This window comes from Crassostrea angulata, chromosome 1, assembly GCF_025612915.1.
Source record: "Crassostrea angulata isolate pt1a10 chromosome 1, ASM2561291v2, whole genome shotgun sequence".
In the NCBI taxonomy this organism is placed as follows: Eukaryota; Metazoa; Mollusca; class Bivalvia; order Ostreida; family Ostreidae; genus Magallana; species Magallana angulata.
This window is the reverse complement of record NC_069111.1, coordinates 15018847-15033416: the sequence shown is the minus strand read 5'-3', so window position 1 is coordinate 15033416 and position 14570 is coordinate 15018847. Positions and strand designations below refer to the sequence as shown.

General features: G+C 32.0%; 1 protein-coding gene across 2 annotated transcripts; it reads right to left on the bottom strand.

Annotated features, from left to right (window-relative positions):
- Positions 1-1609: 1609 nt before the first annotated feature.
- Positions 1610-12966, bottom strand: LOC128163669 (uncharacterized). Of its 2 annotated transcripts, none has more exons than XM_052827301.1 (4): positions 12824-12966; positions 7533-7791; positions 5234-5284; positions 1610-2211 (listed from the first exon to the last, which is right to left on the bottom strand). In XM_052827301.1, the coding sequence occupies exons 1-4, from the start codon at positions 12905-12907 to the stop codon at positions 2057-2059; spliced, it is 549 nt and encodes a 182-aa protein (XP_052683261.1). In that variant the 5' UTR covers positions 12908-12966; the 3' UTR covers positions 1610-2056. The 2 variants fall into 2 exon arrangements, with proteins under 2 accessions (XP_052683261.1, XP_052683267.1); XM_052827307.1 differs by lacking the exon at positions 12824-12966 and adding an exon at positions 12302-12425.
- Positions 12967-14570: the final 1604 nt, after the last annotated feature.

The following is a 14570-nucleotide window of genomic DNA, read 5'->3' as shown; positions in this document are numbered from 1 at the left end:
GGCCTTACAGTGAACTTGTAATTATTTGGATTAGATCAATCAGTCGGGTAACCATTATACTTTTACTTCCTGTGCATTGTATGCCTGTAGAATTAAATTGTATGCATGTTGGGCGTGTCTTATGTAACAATTGACGTTCGATACAAAGTGTAGGACATTCCATTCAAACGAAAACTTTTACCACTTCAATGCGCTTCATTGTAAATATTATTGAAGATTGACCATTAAATTTCTACAGGTCTCTTTTTACCAAACGTTTAAAATTGTCGGCACCTGGAGCTAGAATATAAACAATCCGACAAATTTCCCATCCTACTTCCGCCCTTCCCTTCCCCTTTTATGAAGACTTTTTTTTCCAAACATCTTATTTGGATTAGGTTGTATACTCCATAAATTAGCTGAAGATCAATTTGCACCGAAAAGATTATATATATATATATATATATATATATATATATATATATATATATATATATATATATATATTCTGGGCACTCTAAATTAAAAGTACAAAGTGTTTCGAAAAGGTGTTAATAAAGGTGATGATTCAGGAGGGTGTGATAAAGTCGCGTACCTTGTTTTCATATTAGGGGTGCAAAACCCCTGTATTTTATACCAAGTATATGATACATGTAAAAATTGGTAAAAGCATCAATAACTTAATGCATGCCTATAAATGCCATTTTCTAATCATTCCATGCTTATATGTATACATATATTTATTTGGGTATTTATTTGTATAAAATATGTTTGTATCTTAAAGTCTTTCTCTCATGTTTGTATTTTAAAGCTATTATATATAAGCTCTTTCTCATGGATATGAAAAATTGATGAAAAGCCATAAATCATGTTATTTAGCGCATTCTCGCAGTTAAAGATATAGTGCCAGAAAATATGCTGGAATAACTATATCGAGATCGAAAGTTTCAGATGATTTAACAACTATTTTTCTTGAGTACCTATCAGTATGTTTATGCGAGTTTCATTTAATCGTACAATAATAGATTTTTTCAAAACACGTGATGACGTTTACTTGTGCTCATACGCCGTGTTCCAATGCTAAATTAAGGGGAAATGATACACTGAATATATGTTACATGTAACATCATTATACCAAAATCCCTAATGTTAATAAGTCCGAAAAGAAGTAGTGAAGGTCAGGAAAGAAGTATCACGGAAATGTCACAAAGAAGTTTTAACCCTAGGCGCTCTCCATCCTTAACATTGCCTTAATCTTTTCACGCATGTACAATATTTAATTATAATAATAACTATAATGAATATATATTAATACAATCCCTTATTTGTCAGTTTTCATAGAATTTGTAAAAAAAAAAAATAATGATGTAAAAAATGGCCAGCAAGATCACTGGGGATATGTATGCGCAAGCTGACTTTTCGTTGTAGCATTCGGTTTAACCTCGGTAACATATTTTTATGCGTGGGTATTAGAGTCCGCGCTATAGTGCTCACGCATTACACATGAATATAAGCCCTGGCAATACGTGGCTCAAGTGCACGTGTACACACCTTTATATTTATCACATTATCATACATGTATACAGTTATCTAACCAGGTTGTCGTTAAAATAAATCGATGAAGCAAACAGATGTATTATAAGTGTTTATTTCCAGTTAAACGAAACATTGAGAAGGAGTTTATACATTATAAAGCATTGGGGTAACAAACTGTAAATTTTTCCACAAAGAGGGTCTGTCAAATTTTGATTTTTAAAAGAGACTGTGATTTGAATGAATAACTTAAAGTCTTCACATCTTTTGTATTGAGCGAAAACGTCACAAATACTTGTATACTTTAGAAAATAATACTTGTATACTCTAAGAAGGTAAAGTGGCGTGTGTAAGATTGTAAACATGTAACAATATAAACACAAAGAATGTAGAGCTATGATATGAAATAAATAAACAAAAGTATACAACCTTTAGAAATGAAAATGTAATTATGTAACATGATCGAATTTGCACCTAACAAACAACAACAAAAATAGAGAAACAAATATCAGATCAATTCTTTAGGATAGATTGTCAACAATTTTCAACCGCTGGACTGCATTTGATTTCGAAGGAAATTGAAATCTGCATTCACACTCAGACGTGGAAATGGTGTGCGGAAGTTTGAGGGTTGGTCGGAACTGCCTGGACGCAGTAATGTGGACAATAGTGTATCCAAGATGTCACTTCCTGCGAACCCTGTGACAAGAAAGAAGATATTTTTCAGTATCCTGCAGTAAATGGTAAATTTGCAAATTTTAAAGATATGACTTATAAAATAGGAGAAATGTCGCACACCATAGAACATAAATTCTGCTGATATATTTTCCCGCTTTTTAGATGTGATGGATAACGAAAAAATAACTCGCGAAATTTATTATCGTAAAATTTATTGAAGAATGAAACAAGGTCGGGTCATTATCAGCTTGAAGAAATACACACCATTTCAACCGGTGAAATTGTGTTTTATTCCCTTTTTCTTACTTATTACATCAGTAATTTCGATGGAAATAATATTGTTGGAAATCAGTTAACTTTGTTTTTACACTCGTGCCTGACACTGATTATATTATCACTTATATGCAGCATGCGACTCTGAAAGAGTACGAGTATACATCGTTTGCTGTACACACCTGGTAAAGACTATGTCATAGAGACGAATGGTAGTAACTGTCCTATAATTCCTAGCAGTCCATACCAACCGATAATTATTACCCATACAAGGCTCAGTATTCTCGTGGATTGACGTTAGGCAAATACGAGCAGCAAACAACTGATAATGTACTAACGTATTATCTCTTGGCCGCTGACCATTTGTAAAATATTCACGTCATTTTGTATGATAAACGATGCCTTGTATTAAGTTTGTACGTTTATTTTAATTTTTGAACCCACGGAAAGATTATCAGCAATATCAAAATCAACATTTATTGATGACAGAGAGAGAGAGTTCAATAAATATGTACGTTCCTCGTTGTAATACTTTTGCATGTACATGTAATATATTAATGACACAATTTGATGCACAGGTATTTTGGTATTTTTAAAAATGCAACGAAGAATTCATATCATGAATTTTTTAAACAATAAATTGACAATTCTTAACCGTTTTTTATAATTCTAAAATATACATTTTATATGTTAACCTGGATTCGTTCATTCTTAAATGATGACTATTTCTGGGAATTTACCCTTTTGTGTTATGACATCCCAATGTGTTTATGTAGTCACTCACAAAACCGAATTACGATCTAACAGTTCGAATAATTTGCCCGGGTTTGAGTATTTGCATTTTTGTAATTATTGGAGCCATTATAATGAAGCCTGTGACTTTCGGTATAAAATATTTAGGTGTTTCTATCTAGCTCACAAATCAAAACACCTTTAAATCGACGCTTTTTTTCGAATAAAAAATGCACCAATTACGTTTAAGACAGCTACGTACATACGTTGGTTTAGTGGTTCATATGGACAATGAAGTTCGCGGTAAATGCAGAAAAAATACATAACCATTAAAAGTATTTCTCTGCTGTTTGCTACTTTCATAAACGCTTCAGCTCACAAAGATCGAAAACATTTGAATGGATAAACAAGATATAAATTTTTGATTCTTAATGGTTCTTTGTTAATTTTATGTCCGATGGCCATAACATTTTTGTGTAAAATTGAAATTTCGAAAAATGGTACATTAAAAAATGAAAAAAGATAAGCTGACATTTCTATTAAAACGCAATTTCGCTTACCGAGTAGTATACATTTGAAATCGAAGATTAAAAAAAAGCCAACAGCAGTTTTCTGACCGTTTAATTAAAAATTTAATTGCGTTTCACTTTTTGACATTGAATACGACTCAAAAGATTCCCTTTACTCTCGGCTTTAATAACCAAGAACTTCTTAATTACAAAACGTAGATGTCTATGTGTTATCGTGTTCTCGTTTTAAAACCTTCCCTCTATTTTGGGTTTTGTTGAGCAAACATTTCTTTACAAATTCTAAACTAGAGCACAATTAAGATCTATCTTGGGTTAACATAAAGGTTAATTACGTCCATTAATAGATTCACATAATTACTCTTTCAAAATGAGTAAAGGGGAAACCTGATGGTGTGTGTTTAATTTTAGCTGCCTGATTATTTTATCGAACAATATAAGTGACAACTCCTATCTCGGAGTAATTGTTCGAATATAAACTGCTTCCATATGTAATCGATAGATGGACAAATTAGAATTGTGTTTCGTCGATATATATGTGGTTTGATTACTTGGAAAGCCCCTATATTCTGACATTTGAAGGTATGCTGTATGCTAAAGATGTGCCTGTCTTAGATGCCCACGATCATAAGTTTTGCAGTTTATCATAATGATACGGTGGTTATTAATTATTTGTTTATTTAGATGGTTCTATTTATAATATGAGTCTGCACACTTGATAATGCTCTCATGCAGTTGGCGAGGTTTCTTTCCCAACATGAAAGATGACTGCTATTTCGACGCATAGCGTAACTTGGCTATCAACTCATAATTCTGTCACTCTAATTGAAAATGTATAAAATTATGGGGAAAAAAGTAGAATTTCTGAGATTTTAATGGGTTCAATAATTTAATACAAAATAAGTTTATGTTCAAACGCCGGATTTATTGGTTTTAGAGAGAAATTGATAATGATATTTGCATATTTATTATCAGATTATTCGTTAGGAACGTAATCTGACAATTTTTCTATTAGTTGGAACATAAAAATTTCCCTGCAGAGAGATCTTGTATTTTAACCCCGCTACCCATCATCTATCACAGCTGTAAAAAATCTAATCTCAAATTAAAGTAAAATAAAATGTATTATTAAATGGCCTTATTTTGACCAATACCTTTGGAAACATATTTATTTCTTTAAATATGCTAAGAATTTATTACAAATTGGAAACGTACTTGTCAGAGTTCCAACCGTGGGTTCACTATTTCTACAGACGCCGAGCTTCGATAACCACGATATACGATATTTAGAGCATTCAAAAAAATTATTAAAGTCATTGAAATTTATTACGTAGCACTCTTTAACCCTTCATACTTTTTTTATCAATTTAAAATCGGGCTCTCTATTCTAGAGCGAATTTGAGCAGATTGCCAAGCTATCATAGTCTGTTTTGTTTCAAAACAAATATGAATGAGGTCGCTCCTCGTACAATCGTATTGCAATAGATGCGTCAGTGAGGAGGTGAACTTACCAACTGTGTCTCTCTTATCCCGAGCTTGTCTCTTTAAAATACTGTATTTATCTGCAAAAAGAAATGTTCATGTTTTATTTTTTTATTTATTTTTTCCAAAGAGGAGTTTTCCGTTAAATGATGTGCATGCATTTCAAGAAATATTTTTAAAAAAGTGTATACTTATCATATTTAACGTAAAGTTTATGCAAAAAAGGAACACAATAAAGCCTTCTCTTAGGTTACATTGTTTTGTTTTGAACCAAAAGATACTTAAAAATAGAAATGTCGTTAAAACTTTTATGCACTGTAATTTTAAAGTAAAACTGATCACCCACCTAATCAATTTATGTCTAGATGTTTATAACTTTTAGAGTTGGGACTTGGTCACGATTTGAGATAAAAAAAAATATTTTTATTTTTTATGTATAAAATGGTTTACTGGTGCATTTTAAATGATTGACCAAAATATTGAATGTTAAAGTCAAGTTAAAAGCGAGATACAGAGGTAAGAATTGATGTAAACAAAGCTAGAGTCTTATAGTTGTTTACAAAAAATGTACACGGTAATGTAGAGAATTACCATTTCTTAGACAAAATGACATGTAAAAAACATTTTAAAATTGTTCAATATCTTTATAACTACTATTATCAAATTAAATTTGATTGAAACTTGCACAAATACAACACATATGTAAAAATGACAATATTCGAGCTTTGTTTACAAAACAAAGAATTATGAACTCTGTATCTTGCTTATAACTTATTATTTGACTTTCAAATTTTGACATAGCATTATAAACTTCTATATTTATCAGTATAAACATTGAAAATGGAAAAATAAAATTTGAAAAATTTAAGTCAAATCGTGTCCAAGTCGCTTTAACAGAAAATAAATAGCGTTGGGTAATGTATTCAAGGTTATACTTTAATATTGAAACTCGAGGCAAATGGTGAGCTTAAATTTTTGGGGGTTTTCATTGAATTTTAGAAGTTCAATCATTATTTTGACAGTTTTCTTTCACGTACTGAAAAATACTCCATTATGCACACACGATAAATATAGTTTGCATGATTCTTTCACGCACGTTACATGTACTACACATATATAGCATACCATAAAAGAGAACATAAGGGGCATGATCACTATTTTTAAATTGATTTTAAGGGCTGTTCTAATTATTGACCAACGCAAGATACACTGTTTAGAATTCATTGTTATGTAAACAAAGCTCGTTCAACGTTGTTGTTTACAAATAACGTAAAGCTATAATCGTATATTTGTATTTTAGACAAACTGTATAGCTACAGTTCTGCAGCGAACTCGTGAAAAACACCAAAATAAAACCTATAATCTTGTTAACGAAACACAAAGAATTCTGAACTCTGTACCTCGGTTGTACATGTAACTAGTAGTCGACACACATTTATGACATTTTGTCCAATTTACCAATCTGATATTAAAATGACTTAAAGATATGTAGCTATGTCTTTCTTTAATTTTGCATGTACAAACACCAATTGCAAATTCTTTAGGTTTTTTACGTTCTTATTAAAAGGTCCATTGCAGGATTCAACCCCTTCTACTTTTACAGATGAACAATATTATGACGCTATAAAGGCTATATGAATGTACTGGAACATCAGGCACGTAACGAAGTGGGAGCAGAGGTCTGGACACCCCCCCCCCCCCCTTTCAATTCAAATATTCTTAGGAGGCAATTATCCTTTTACTCACATTTGTATAATTATAACAATGTTATTTTTAAAGCAATCTGGTCCCTTTACTTAAAATGCTTATTCAAAATAAGAGCTTACATGTATAGATAATTTCCTGCATATAAATTCTAGTGTCAATTTTGTAATATAAGTTCAATAAACTCAAATGATGTATTACTGGGGTGCGAAGTGTGGGTTGCATAATTAGTGATCTAATATTTAATACTATTTATTAAATATTACAATTTCTGAAAATAATATAAATAGAAGTAATAAGGAATCATCCCTTGAATATAATGAGGTGATAGTTTTGGTCAGGGCGTTTTCAAATCTATCATAACGCACTTCGGGCTTCATTGGATTTGATCACGCCCCGACCAAAAATCATCACCTCACAATACTAAAAGAATGATTCCTTATTCCATAAGTAAAAGAACCCCCTGTTTTTGATCAGTTTTTTACTTACTCAATTTAAGTTAAAATTTGGTGTGTACTTATGTGAAAGATGCACATTTTTACATACTTATTCGGTGGGCATTTTGAAGGACGTCAGCACATTTTTAACTACATATGAAATAATTGCTGACTATGAGTTACTGACCTTTATGTGAGTATATATGATCCAACTTGCCAAGCGACTGACGAAAACCATTGATATGGTTGACTTTGTGCAACCTCTTATTTGCTAATGTCCGCAATTGTAAGTATCTTTGGAGCACATTTTTGTCGCTGATGAGTCCCTTCTGTCTTTCGGAAGGTTGTGAATGTACGGACAATACACAGACTGATATCATGACAACATAACATACATAGTATTGACAGAATTTATCAGACCACATCCCAGGAATGCAAATCGAGACCTGAAACGACAAAAAAACCTTCTGTAGATAGATTTTTGGTCCAATTGGATACTCTGATGAGTTTTCTATGCAAACCAATTCCGTTTCTCCAAGACCATTACAATTTTCATTTTTTCCTTGTACAGTCGGCCTCTATCAAATATGTCATTATTTAAGTAAGTAAAACATTTAATTTTTTTTTGTTTTACACAAAAATACAATGCGCATGTGCAATATAAGGAAGTGTAAATGGGATGTTTTTAGGTATGCCTATTGATTATGTGTACTAATTCATAGGCATCGTTTACTGTTTCAAGTTTCTGTGGAGTATAATGTTCACATTTTGTTTGTTACTTTTAAGTCAAAATACTTTGTTAGCAAATTGGAGGGATAAATATTCGTCGGAACATCAGCACAATTTTTAACAAATCACACATCATAATTCATTGGTTAAAAAGTGGTTTAAAGAAAATGGAGAGAAAAAAACATCTATCACATCTATTACTTACATTGGATAATCAATACTATCCAAGTCGAAAAATTGCAACAGAATTTGAAACGATGCGCAAATATTCCACATACAGTGTACACTCATGCGTAGTCGCGAACATGTTTGTGATCAGGTAACATTTTCCTGGCATGAACTAATAAAGTAGTACAGCTGTGGTGACCAAAAATAAACAGTACGACCTTGTCATCCCACTGAAATCATTTCGGGATTACATTTGTGAACAAAATTTTACCTTGATATACGTGGCTCAAAATAAATTTGAGACTGGTGAATTAGAACGAGCACACTATGTACCATTGATACATGTGTGTCAATATTGAGCATTGATAATCAGGGTGTACTAGTTTCTGCGTATTTTGTGTCTTTTTTGCCTTGACCTTTTTGATTTTAAGGTCCAAGATGGTAGACAATATCTGATAAAAATCCTGAAAAATTGAAACGTTAGCAGTGGATACGTTTTGTAACCAGACATAACGTATTAATTAATTAATGTGGCTACTGCATAGCGTACGAAATCTGTAGGACATATGTTGCACTCTTTTAATAATATATTATCTAGATATAAAATCGACCGACCATATAGCCACCTCCATCACCCAACCCCTAACCCCCTCAAACCACCACAGGCTGCACTGGCCGAAATTCTTTCACAAAAAGCCTGTACCTTATAATCGGTATATTTGTCGATGTTTTGTACAAAACAGATCCATGGGTTGATGTCCTCATTAAGTATACAGTATTTACTTAAGATCAAACCTTTTTCTATAGCTTCTTTATATGAAACAAGATCATGAAAATATTCCTCATGGAAAATCTCTATATTCAGTTTATCCGTGCCTTTTGCAAGACAATCCAAAATAAAGAAGTTAGTAGAAGGCTGTATTTTAATTTGTCTAATAGATATTGATACGGATGTGTACGTGCACTATACAACAATTTGTTACCTATAACTCCATGTATATATGTGGACAGAACACGTTTGATCCAGCACGACAGTTGTCGTGTGTTTATCAAGTGGGCCAGGGTCGTTAGTAAACATACTAGTGTATCAATGAGAGATTACGATTTTATTCTGGATATATTTTTTTGTATTTCAAGAGATTGGTACTTTTCGTCAATACTCCCCCCCCCCCCCCTACTCATTGTCAATCACTATTTCCGATGAAGTCTTATATTGTCAAAGTATCTCCCCATGAAAGCTTAAATTTATGGTGTTCATCCTCTAACAAGCTACAGATGTATATATTCAATGCAATTATAATAGGTGCCATTGATAAAACTGTGAATTTGTGAACCTTTTGTATTTGAATTGGACATAATACATGTAGTAATCATTCGGCATCTAAACATGGAATCTTTTACAAATATAACTTGAATGGGAACCAGTAATATCAAGATTCTTGGTAATAGGGCTTGTTTACAATTTATAGAAAGACATTTCCAAGAGGAAATACGCGTTCCTTTCCATTGTAGAATTATATATAAAGAGGATTTTTGAATGGGTTTAATAAGCAGTGCTCAATAACTTTATAGTTAAAGCAAGAGCCAGTTCTGATAGACTAATTATCACACGGCACTATACAATAACTGAAATAACTTCCTTGGTTGCTTTCAGAAACGACAATCTATTGTTGCAAGGGCTACTTGCATTCACGGTTGTTCACACAAATGATCATTGTTAACGTAAATTAGAAGAGGGGGTTGATTGACGTTGATTGGAATATCAATATTTTTAATATCATTTGAGATGTTGATGCATAAAGCCTGCATTATTTACTGAATTTCCACATGTTGATGTGGTTTGTAATAACAGCATTAAACAATGAATTGCATTATTAAACAATGGACTGCATTTAGGGAAACTTGAACCTTTACGTTACGTTATTAATATTCCACGATTTGAAACTGAATACTGGTACTGTACGAGTTATCGGCTAAGACCAGTTATCGGCTAAACTGAGAGTTCGGGTTAAAAGCACGCGACAATCCAAGATTTTTTAATTCAGACGTCTTTTTCGAATAAAGAAAAGTAAGTTTGCTTGAAAATTTTCTTGAATATAATTTAAACATGAGCTTAAACGATCATTGTTTACCGCTGATTTTACATCTTTGCACTTTCAGCAAGGGGAAGTGACGTAATAAGTTAAAAATAGAATACTACCTCTCTGTGATACGTTATTATATCCCTTCTTTGATTTGACATATAATATAAATACATATAACATGTATAAACAAAAGGAATTCACTAATTTCCGAGAGATTCGTGGCGCAGTTGAACGCCTGATTGCACAATTATGTATTGAATAGTATACGATTTGGTGTATTACTGTATGATAATAAACAAACAATTTTATGATTTTTGTTTATAATGCATCATAATCCCGACTACTTTAGTCTGACCCTACAATGGGCATAATTCAATTTACATTTAGCAGAGTATAAAATCAACATGTACAGGGATTTTACCACGTTATTATCACGAAGCCGATAACTGGTACAGTAAATCGTAAAAACTCGGCAAATTCGGGCCGTGCTAAAAAGCACAAAACAAGATGTTTTGGGTTCTTAATAATGATATAAACTAACAGATTGATAAATAAGGAGTTCAATATTTAAGGTATGTCAAGTTTTATCCAAAAATATCAAAAAATAAGGAATTACGAAAAGAAAACGTTGAATTTTAGCCGATAACTGGTACAGTGCCAGTACAGGTATTTGCATAAATATTGGAAAACAATACCTGACAAGGGTATCACAAAATTCCGTATTCCCGTACATAACAAGCATTAATATTTATATAGTAATATGCTATAACAATAACAAATCAAGCACTAGTCTAAAAGTGCTTCTTTTAAATTGTATAATTTATGTTAAATGGTATTTGTGAAATGAGAGGATTTTTATCCTGTGTAAATATAGATTTATGTATATTAAATATAAGTTTAATCGTATTTAATACTATTACTAGTTTTTCTCCTTAAATTCATCCTATTTGCCAGGCCCTCCGAAGAGTTGTCTATATTTATAGACACAAAAAATCGTCGTTATGACATTTATATAATTACCGGATATGCGCAAGACTTGTTTTTCAAGGAACACGTGACCAAACGGTGTGTTCAATACGTATACATACAAATAGTCTACGCAATACCGGTATGTACTTTAGGACTAATTGAGGTCATATCCATGAAATTGAAGTAACAAGAATAGTAATGAAACTGTTTGAACAGATGCTTCTATCAAGTCGATAATTAGACCCTCTTTAGTGTAATAGACATCCAAATGGCAACATTATTACATCATTGCATACAGATACAAATGTACCTGCTACATGTACCTAAATCTACAGTTTGTAAATGTTTTTTTATATACATTAAGTTAATTCTATGATAGATATGTTTTTGGGCCCAATATATAAAATTGAAATTACAAACTCTAGAAAATTTAATTTTATTAACCATATGTCTTTGCACCTAAATTAAAAGTACCGTTAGCTTTTAGAGAATTTACGTATGACTAATTTCCTACATAGATTGAATTATGTAAAGCATTCCTATAAAAAAAAGTTGCAAGTAAAATATTTTCATCACAATTTTAATGTTTCATATCTCTTATCCGTTTTTTTCTTCATCAAAAGGTATAAGAAAAATTTCTTTTCAAGAATGATTTAGTCACCAGACTACTATATTGAATTTATCAGGTATGTATTTATAATATTCTGTTCTATCACTGAAATAACTCTTCTTTCAATTTCTCTTCTGTCGCTCAAATATATTTCAAAGGGTTTATATTGAGATTCTTCGAAATTAAACAAAGAAACTAAAATTTACAATGATAATCAATTTAGAACCTAATTTTGTATTATAAGAAAAATTCAAAATAATTTAAAACTTCAATGAATATTTTGTTAGTTAAACATTGCATACATGCTGGGAAAACTTTTTTCAAATCATACTTCAAATTTGTTAAAATTAATCGACTTACACTAAAAACAATTATTCATCTTAAAAACTAACTTACCATATTTTTTTTAAACTCCAGTCTTAATCAACTTATTAGCCGTAAAAATATACATTTCTTTCTCGACTCTGTGAAAAGGCGGCATCAATCAGCTGTTTAAATAACGCTGTTGAACGAGCACTATGTAGTGGGCGTTATCGGTAATTCTCGAGAAATTCCGCGCTCGCAGAATCGCAAAATACAGGCAAAAGGAGAATGAAACGATTGAAGCCTCCTAGTCTATATTTTTATTACATTTATGTACAATTCATATTCTTTTTCTGTTTTGATATTTGACGTGTTAAAATTTTCGATACTATATTCAAAGTGTAAAGATTTTAATTCTTTTATCAAATACTAGTATCGAATGGTCATCTTTTGTCAAAGGTGGTTTAAAAGTGCATGTTGTATTTCGTTGGCTTTTAGTGCTTCATTGTAGTTTTACTAGGTAAAAAAGTTATTCAAACAAAACGTGCTGGTGACGAGCCTATACTTCACATGTATAAAAGCAACAACCGTTGCAAACAATCTCATAGCACTTACCGCTGATCTTCCAAAGAAAACATAAAATCCTAGCAGTGCATTTACTGTAACGTCAGATTCGTAGTACTTGGGTTGGACTCGCATGCAATGAACAAATTTACATGGATTCAACCCTTGTCATCTTTAAGCCTACCGGAATATAGCAAATAACCGCTGAACCAATGAAAATAGTGAATTTCAACATACATTGAATTCATAAACACTCAACCTATCATAATCATTTTCCAAAGGTCTAGTGATAATTATATTAAATCCGTTATTGATATCTTCATTTTTATGCTAGTTATTTTGACAGCAATAACATGGTAGCTTAAGAGGCAATCTTCTGCTTTAAAATATCTGCCACGCAGACAGACGGACAAAGCGGGATCTGAGCATGCTTTATGAAGAATGTACAGGTTTCAAACTTTCCACTCAGATACAATAAAGACACAGCCATAAATAATTGCAGACGATAGTGTACTTTCTCACCGCTTGTAGCGTACTACATATTCTATTTCTCATACAGGATTGTCAAAGAGCAAAGTGAATAAACACAGATGCGTAAATCTTCGCATGACTTGCAAAATCTTAACTATTATCAATTAAAGTTGAGCCCATTTTCAAACCTCCGTGACCTTCATGCACTTCTTTATTTTAGCAAAAAATATCACGAGCACTTCCTCAAAGTGCATAATGTGCTTGAATTCATTCGCAGACTCTTCAGTGGCACAGGTTGTTCTATTAATACAATCAATAAGCAATGTGACGGAATCCAAAATAAACGTGTAGAACACGACCCCTTTTTTCATTCGTTACAGAAGAGTCATCGGACGAATTATTATGTCATCCATCCTCGAAAGAGTTCCATTAATGTTAAAGGAATGGCGAGGGCAAGGAAACGTCTTCTAATTGCTATCATCTTGATGGAAAATTAAATACAATGGAAATAATATTCCCGACAAAAATTTGAGGAGACTGATACAAATGCAGGAGTTCGTTATCTTTACAATAGAGGGAGGGGATACTTAAATCTCACGAATGTGATCCATTTGCGTTTCCTTTCTTCGATGGATTCCCTTACATACCCCATTACTGTACAAAATAGTCAATTGAAATATTGATTTTCATGTGGTGAATAAGAGCTGCCATTTCCTGCTTCTGTCTGTCTAAATTTTGGTCCTAAATCGTGAGTGGTCGGTCATTGAAGCTTGATTCAATGATAGTTTTACAATAATCTTCATGTTCGTAACATTTATTATAGTGTCCTTCTGTAATTTTTTTCAAAACGAATTGAAGCATTCAGATTGCTTTCATATTTTTATTGTGAAGTCCATCAGGGGCAGTTTAATATATACGATATGTTTATTGTATTAATAAAATTAATATTTTTTCCACCACCATATATTGATCTACTCCAAATATATGTAGCGTGTATGTTGACATATCATACGTATAAACTAAATAATAATTGGATAATTATTTACATATGTGTTGGTGTGGGATGTCAATACGGATAATAAATGCCCCATTATTGAACTACTTACATGTAAATGGTGTTGTTGGATATGAATAGGACCGATTTTGTAAATTGTTTCCAAAAATGAAAGCAATACCGCAAGAATATGGAAAACATTTTTCATCTGACATCGGATTTGTTTAAATCTGTTCAATTAAACTTTAACTAATCTTCAATCATGTCGTAAGGCAATTCTGAATTTTGGATGACTTCTTGCTATGAATATCAGAATATCCAAGGGAACAACAA

Bases quoted from the DNA above. Each gene is read 5' to 3' on its own strand.
- LOC128163669 (XM_052827301.1), bottom strand. From the start codon at position 12,907: ATGCGAGTCCAACCCAAGTACTACGAATCTGACGTTACAGTAAATGCA. The intron at 7,792-12,823 runs GTAAGTGCTATG...TTGTCGTTTCAG, and splicing joins TTTTCTTTGGAAGATCAGCG to GTCTCGATTTGCATTCCTGG. The intron at 5,285-7,532 runs GTCAGTAACTCA...TTCTTTTTGCAG, and splicing joins TCATATATACTCACATAAAG to ATAAATACAGTATTTTAAAG.